The 7,623-nt window shown below is 41.1% G+C and overlaps 1 protein-coding gene across 1 annotated transcript; it reads right to left on the bottom strand.

Moving 5' to 3' along the window:
* Nucleotides 1-1,242: 1,242 nt before the first annotated feature.
* Nucleotides 1,243-6,961, bottom strand: CYTL1 (cytokine like 1). The gene is made up of 4 exons (XM_075266217.1): nt 6,768-6,961; nt 6,636-6,680; nt 4,575-4,703; nt 1,243-1,553 (listed from the first exon to the last, which is right to left on the bottom strand). Exons 1-4 carry the CDS (start codon nt 6,909-6,911, stop codon nt 1,473-1,475), a joined length of 399 nt encoding a protein of 132 aa, XP_075122318.1. The 5' UTR covers nt 6,912-6,961; the 3' UTR covers nt 1,243-1,472.
* Nucleotides 6,962-7,623: the final 662 nt, after the last annotated feature.

Here is a 7,623-nt window from a genome sequence, read left to right as displayed (position 1 = left end):
ATCTGAGTGGTGAAGGGCAGGCTGACTGAGTCGCGTAGCTGCAATCCCCAACACAACCAATAGGCAGCCATTTAAACACAGGGCCAGTTTAATAAAGTGTGAGTAAACTATTATTTATTTTCCCATAAATCAGTAGTGCGGATAACGGGAACACCTGGGAACATTGCAGTATATGTCACTAAAGGAAAGTGCCTATGTATTATAGTATTCTTCCATTACTTCTTATCTGAGTGATTTCAGTCTGTACTCTGTACACAAACAGGGTCAGCTTACAATGAAGTCTACGGATAAGGGAGGGGGAGGAGCAGACAGAGATATGAGGCCATCTACAGCATTAAATGAGTCAGGATAACCCATCTATGGTGTGAAAGAAAACTATCTCTCTATAATGCAGATGTCTCAGTGCCTCTCCATAGACTTCTATTGTACAGTTTTAATCAGTGCAGAAGGAGGATAAAAGAAAGGTACTTTTCTTTAATAAAATAAATTAATAAGCATTTTATTTTCACCTTCACTGTGGATGTATGAAAAAATAAAAGTTTAGTTACTCTTTAAGCTAAATGAATCAGAATTACGGCCAAAAAACTGTCCATTCTTTACCAAAAAACTGGCCTACATGCTGTGCACATCTTTTGTGTGTTTTTGACATTCTTTCCACCCTGTCTGACAAGGAAAGGGAGGACTGGTCCAAAATGGGCTTGACTTGTGACCATGTGTATCAGAAATACAAAAAAGTTTGTATTAAGGCTTAGTCTACAAATACAACAGAGATATCATCTATATTCCAGTTTACTTTCTATTAATTTTCTATCATCTTAAAAAAGGAGACATGACTAGAAATATTAGGTTTTTAATATAAGTATTTATTTTTAATTCTCTTAGACAAGAAACCAATAAAAATATAATACAACAGAGCAACTATATATTGATGTACAGTCGATCTATGTGCCTATGAGACTGATACACAGCATGCTATATACTATATAGCTGAAATATACAAATAAGAAGTTCTATTATATTAGCCAAAATATAAATTGCTGTAGGTGAGAAATTTTTGCAACAAATCCGGCTTGTTACGCAACGGTTTGCTCGCCCCTAAATATGATGTAATGTCTTTCTTCAGTCATCCAACTAACACCATGGCCACTATGACTGGTGCATCTCATGGCAGTATCAGAAAAGCCATATTTAGAGTGATCTGGCATGTTTAGGCTATGCACCAATTTCAACTGAGCTGCAATACTAGGAACAGACATAGACAGGAGTGGCGCTGTTTACTTTTCACTCTCGACAACCCCCTTTAATACGATCTATAGTGACTACTCATACTTAGTGGATTACGTTGTGTACACCTGGAAAAACAAAATGGCGTCAGTACACTTATTAGATAGGACTGATTGTTCTAATAGTCAGCATACATGGTTTTCACTATATCATTGTCTCTATACTACAGAGGCGCAGGACTTCAGGCTTTAGCTGGAGTCGAATGGGGTGGGAGTAGTAGACGGAAGATGTTCAAGTGCTTCACAGTCGTCAATGAAGAAGACCAAGTCCTAGAGAATAGTCAAAAGGAAAAGCGTTAGACGATAAAAGCATTAGCATTGTATAGATTGTAATATCCTTGTATTATTATTTTTATCCCACTGAAGTGAACTTTTTAGGGGTGTAAATTGAAGGTGTTAAGAGGGTGTCAAGAGGGTTAAGAGGGAGGCCTGGCAAAGATATGATATGGAGACCTAGGGACTTGATGTTACACCTCTAGGCACTGATGATGAAATACTTCAGTACTATAGCACTAAGGATGAAGAAATAAGAAATAAATATACCCCCCATATACCCCCCACTCTTCAATGTCCATCTGTTCTAAAAGGTTCACCAAATATGGAGCCCCTAAATCATTAGTATGAACCTATGCTGTGTGGGAAAAGGCATCCTCAGTGCAGGGCATCCCTGGTTTGGGAATTTAAGTCCATGGCCCCACAATGGGAAAATATAGCGTTGGCTGCGGTGGTAATTCTGGCGTTTTCCATATCGGTATAATAGGGGCAGAAAAAGTGATGCGTTTTCGCCATGTTTTCTTAATGTTGCATCTTGCTGTGTGGGGCCTTAGCCTAATTTTTAGGATACGCCATTAATACTAGAAGGGTAAAGTCTGGCATAGAGGAGTAATGTGGTGCGTCTTTGGCACATGGCCATTTCTTGTACCAAAGATGTGCCACATCCCCACGTTCTGTCCCTTTTTTACCACCTCTGTCGAGTCAGTTATACACGAAATCTACGCCAGTTCCTGAACTTCTCGATAATTCAGGCTCTTTGCATCAGTCGGGGCTTTATTAAGACTGGTTTAGAAAATCCCAGTCTTAATAAATTCTCCCCAGTATTTATGACATATTCCACAAGGACACTTGGAATTAGCATAGGAAACTATGGGGTACGTCATAAATACCAGGGCTACAGCGTGTGCAGGGGAGGCAATGACGCTCGGCACCATTGTCTCAACTAGACCAAAGCCCCATAAGAGGACTCCAGTATTATAGATGGCCATGGTAGGTGGGGACCCTGTTACATATTTTGCACTGGGGCTCTGATACATATTTCTTGATGTTTCCAAAAAAACCCCAGAGAAAATGTGGCACGAAAGGGGCCTAACTGCTTGACATAGACCCTTTGATGGAAATATGCTGCTTTGCTAACCTCTAACATCTACGAGGCAGGAGATTCTGTGTAATGTTCATTAAGGGCTAGTTCACACGGGGACATGGACGCTGATTTTGACAGCGGATTTCGCGGTCGAGTCGGATTTCGAGTCTCCGCTTACTGTTGTTGTTGAAAGATGTTTCGCTACAATGATTTTGCAGACTAAAATGATAAACTCCGTGTAAATGTAAGATCTCCAAGGGTGTCCTGTAGAAACAGACCAAAAATAGAGGGGTCTCCATGGATGGAATCCCGATCCTCTAATCTGCAAACATCACCATGAGTCCGGTTAAGTATGTTAGAAATGTAATGTAATGTGTTTTTGCATTTCATTGCTTTTCTTTATATGCAAATGAAAAATTCCAGCTCTATGTGCTTTGCTTTCCTAGCTGCAGTGTCATGCGCCATACATACCACAGGCATCAGTGCTTTGGTAATGACAGATTGGCAGGGAATTACTGGACCACTGGTGCGAGAGTGGTGGGGGATGTTAAGGTCGAGTGTGGGCTTTTTATGTTACTGCACATACAGTCTGAGAAAACATTTTTAGGCCAGCTGCACAGAGGCCATACTAGCCATATGTCCCAGACTAGACGCTGTCACAGTATTATCATAGTCACTGCCTACTGCCCCCTATTGTAGTTATGATACCCATCACCCCTTCTACGTCCCACTGTCATTTTTTTCATGCCCCAACAGACATTCGTCATTGCACCATGGATGGTAACATAAAAACTGAATAAGCAGTAGGGCACAGAATGTGCTATGGTGGTAAATGGGGCACACTGGCAGAGGCGTAGATTCAAGTTCCTATGCTCCAATGCCAAATATGTAACTGGGCTCCCATGTGCCATCTATAATATTGGTGTCTTTTCACATGTCCATTGCACTCCGATGTCCAGTGCTCCTTTTGGGCATCTGCCATGCCTTCGATGTCATAAGACCTGTGCCACACGTTTTTACCATTGGATTCATATGATACTCAATTGATACTTGGAAGAACAGCTATTGCTAAGAGTGGCAGCATCTATCAGATGGTGTTCTGGGATAAAATGGTGTCTTTTGGCTGTACTGACGTCCTTAAGTCACTGTAAATCTGCTTAGTGTCCCATAATCTATAGAGCAGAGTAATAATATATAGGCAAGGGTGACCACGCTTCTCCAAGGTCTTGCTTGGCGTTTGATAGATAGGTATGTGTCACAGGTACATATAATTGCACCAGAGTATGGATGGAAGCATTGACCAATGATGACACCAAGTCGACTGGTTAAATTGGTAGGTATTGGAGTGTCCCAATATGGCTGGTCGGTCGGCGCGCTCACTCAGGTTAGGCAATAATAGTCAATTATTCTCAATTCAAGAACTGTGATTATTTTATTAAGAAAAATAATAAAATAATCATAGTTCTTGAATTGAGAATCACTGACTATTATTACCTAACCAGAGTGAGCGTGCCGACCGACCAGCCATATTGGGACACTCCAGTACCTACCAGTATAATCTATAGAGCGTATACTATTGGGTTGCCTGGGGTGGCCTGGCAGAAGACACCTGGATTTCTTATATGTAAATAAGGGCTAGGTGGGCCCCTGCACTCCAGGCATTAACAATATTTTCGGTTTTTCATGTAGTATGACTGCTGGACTGGAAATGTTTCTGCGAAGACCCCAATGCCCTTGTGCTTGATCCAGTTATCAGACCACTGACTGCGCCCAGCAATGACTGTCCATATTGTGCAGACACTAGTCTCAACAATTCCATGCTCTATGGCGTCCCCTATATTTTACGCTCCTCTGTACCCCTGTGCATGTTTCTAACTATTTAACAAATATATTCTCAATATTAACAGAACATAAAGAAATGAAACCCAACGTACTCGCTTGCAGACAGAGTTCATGATGTTATATAGATTTCTCACTTTCTTCTTTAAGGCGGTCACTCTTGGAAACCTCCCACAATGAGGCGCGGAGATAAAAGAGCGCAGCTTGTTCATAACACAGGAATTCTGGAACACAGCAAGTTACTACTGTACATGTATAATTGTATGTAGACAAGATATTACATTTATTCAGTTATTCAACAGCTTTAGTACATTTGAAGAATAATAAAGAAATAATCTTTGCTTTGATGTCTGAATAGGATCTGAGCTCCATGAGTAAACTGGGCTGTGGCTGACCTATTGTTATATGTAGTTACTGTGCAAAGCAGGTCGACACTTGGGACCGCCGCAGATCACCAGTACCAAGGAGAGTGTAGAATTCAATGGAATACCTCTGTAGTACTGACACTAGCCGCTACAGTTTGTATGGAGAGTGAGAAACACAGGAGAGCTCTCTCATGCTGCCTTGGTACGGCTGATTTGCAAGGGTCCTGGGATAGGCCATCAATTGTAGAAAATGGATAATCCCTTTAAGTTATTTGGTAGTGCAGTTTACATAAGGCTGGTCTGTGCACACTCCATAATTAGGGTGCGTTCACACGATGTAAAATTGAGTGTGAACTGGCACGTATACGGCGTGTCAGAGTTTGAGCGCTCAAAAAGATCCCATTGATTTCAATGGGAGTTACAAGCGTATACGCCGCTTGTAGTGCGGGCATGCGCAGTCGGCTCTGCCCAGGCCCGATGCCTGGCAGAGTGAATTTAGAGCCGGAAGACGCCACGGGGACGCTGCACGGAGAAGACTTCTCACAGGATCCAGCCCGACCCTCACTCGTGGACTTGGTAAGTATAATTTGATCGAACGTTGCCTACCCCTGAAACGATCATTTTCCCCCATAGACTATAATAGGGTTCGATATTCGATTCGAGTAGTCGAATATTGAGGGGCTACTCAAAACGAATATCGAATCTTGAACATTTTACTGTTCGCTCAGCTCTAGTATTAACTACTGAAGACTGTCAAGTTTTTTGTTTTTTTGTATATTTCCTACCCACTGGCTAACACAGTACGAGAACAAACATTTTCCTCATCCACACACACACAGACACACACACACACACACACACACACACACACACAGTTGGCACCTTCACTACACATCCCTCTTTCTCTGCCAGAACCATTTTCAGGCATTTACATAGAGATCACATATATAATGATTGTACAGAACAGATAATGGACACAGTGATGTCACAGTGCAGACATAATGAATACAGTGACATCACAGGACAGCGATAATAGACACAATGAAGTCACAGGACAATAGATAATAAACACAGTGATGTCACAGTACAGGAATAAAATATACAGTAATACTTCAATACAGAGATAATGTCCACACTTATCTGAAATTTCCAACTCTAGTCCCAACCATCTGCTATTAAATAGGTTTTAATGCACATTACAAAGTCGCCAAGGTATGTTATATGTTAGATTATAAGAAGAAAAAAAAAATCAAGGTGGAACAAGTGATCATAGTGCAGCTGTAGAACTTTTTAAAGCTAAGTTTATATTTCCGTTTTTCGTCCGTTGCTCTCATCCTGCCCCTTCGTCTGCATTGACTCTAATATAAACAATATGATGGACGCTTCATTCCGTCATGTTTGTTTACTTTGTTTTGAAAGGAAAAGTCTTCCATCTGAAAAGTAAACAAACATCCGTCCATCATATTGTTTACATTAGAGTCAGTGCAGACAGAGGAGGCTAAGTCTGCCTCAGTCATTCCAGGTTACGTCTGTTGCTCTCATTCTATGACGGATAAGAGCAACAGACTTTAAGAAGCGTGAACTTAACGTTTCCTTATGCAAAAATCCTTGAGATATCATGATATGTTTCCAATGACTTACTTCTTACTGAACTTGATAAAGTTGTAAGTATAAAATATGTTAGTTTAGTAAGAAGACATCGGAAATGGAAAACACATCACGATCTGCGCCAAATGACAAACTCAGCATTGCTACATCTGCATGTAAAAAAAGTGAAATCTCAATACTTACATGTATATCCAGATAAAGTGTGGGGAGAGACTCCTTACACCGCCCCTGTGTTAAAGAGCATGAACATAGTTATAGTAAGCTGGTAGTTGTAGTTCGCCCATCGTCTCTCTCCAGTATATTCCAGTTACTTACATCTGGCAAAATCCTCTGTAATGTCTGAGAAGACTCAGTAATTTCTTGGCTTAAAGTGACAACTCTTGAATAACATGTCGGGGGAGAAGAGAAGGTGAAAAGGAAGAATATATTAAGTATTAGGAAACTCAGCAGAAGCTTCATGACTGTTCGCAGTTTGTCAGCAGAGCTGCTAATGGTTCCAGCCGAGGCTTGTAAATCAATGGACACATAGAGGGGCAGTCAACACCAATTTATACTGGGGGGGGGGGGGGAGCTGTAGGCTCCGAGCCAAGGGGTAGACGCATGTTTACATTAGCAGCAATGTCAGAGCAAGAAGTTTCATAACCTTTCCGAAAAATAGATGAATAACAAACAGATGAGGAAAAATGATGTCTGCTCAGAAGGTTATATTTACAAGCCTGTGACATATCTTCAATTCAAGCACAAAAATATGTAATGGCTGCAAAATGTAAGTAGATTGCAGTGTATGTGATCTGCAGACGTCAGTGTTATCTTCATACAGAGCTCTAAGTCCTCTGCATAGATATAGAGTTAAAGAGATTATCTACATTGCCTGTACTGGTTAAGCTTTAGAACTAATATACAGTCCAGTCTCAGCTCTCAGTCATGTGACCGACTCTGCTCTACTCAAATGGCCTGTGGCTCGAGTAAAGAGGAGTCTTGGACGTCATTGATAGCTATGGGAGAAGAGGAATGTGTATTCTGCCCTCCATAGGGGTAATAAAAAGGGGTTGTACTGGTCATCTCTATTTTCCCTGGATAACCTCTTCTGTGACATTTATAAGTTGTCTACTGTCTTGATTTCTTCTTCTCCTCTGATATTGTTCCCCTAATGTAACCTTTATACAGAGAA

This window comes from Leptodactylus fuscus, chromosome 1 (genome assembly GCF_031893055.1).
Source record: "Leptodactylus fuscus isolate aLepFus1 chromosome 1, aLepFus1.hap2, whole genome shotgun sequence".
NCBI classification, from domain to species: Eukaryota; Metazoa; Chordata; class Amphibia; order Anura; family Leptodactylidae; genus Leptodactylus; species Leptodactylus fuscus.
This window is presented reverse-complemented; position numbering and strand designations above follow the sequence as displayed.

Excerpts from the sequence above, each read along its gene's own strand:
- CYTL1 (XM_075266217.1), bottom strand. The coding sequence starts at position 6,911 with ATGAAGCTTCTGCTGAGTTTCCTAATACTTAATATATTCTTCCTTTTC. Across the intron at positions 4,704-6,635 it reads CACTTTATCTGGATATACAT|AATTCCTGTGTTATGAACAA; the intron begins GTAAGTATTGAG and ends GCTGTGTTCCAG. Across the intron at positions 1,554-4,574 it reads TGAACTCTGTCTGCAAGCGA|GACTTGGTCTTCTTCATTGA; the intron begins GTACGTTGGGTT and ends ACTATTCTCTAG.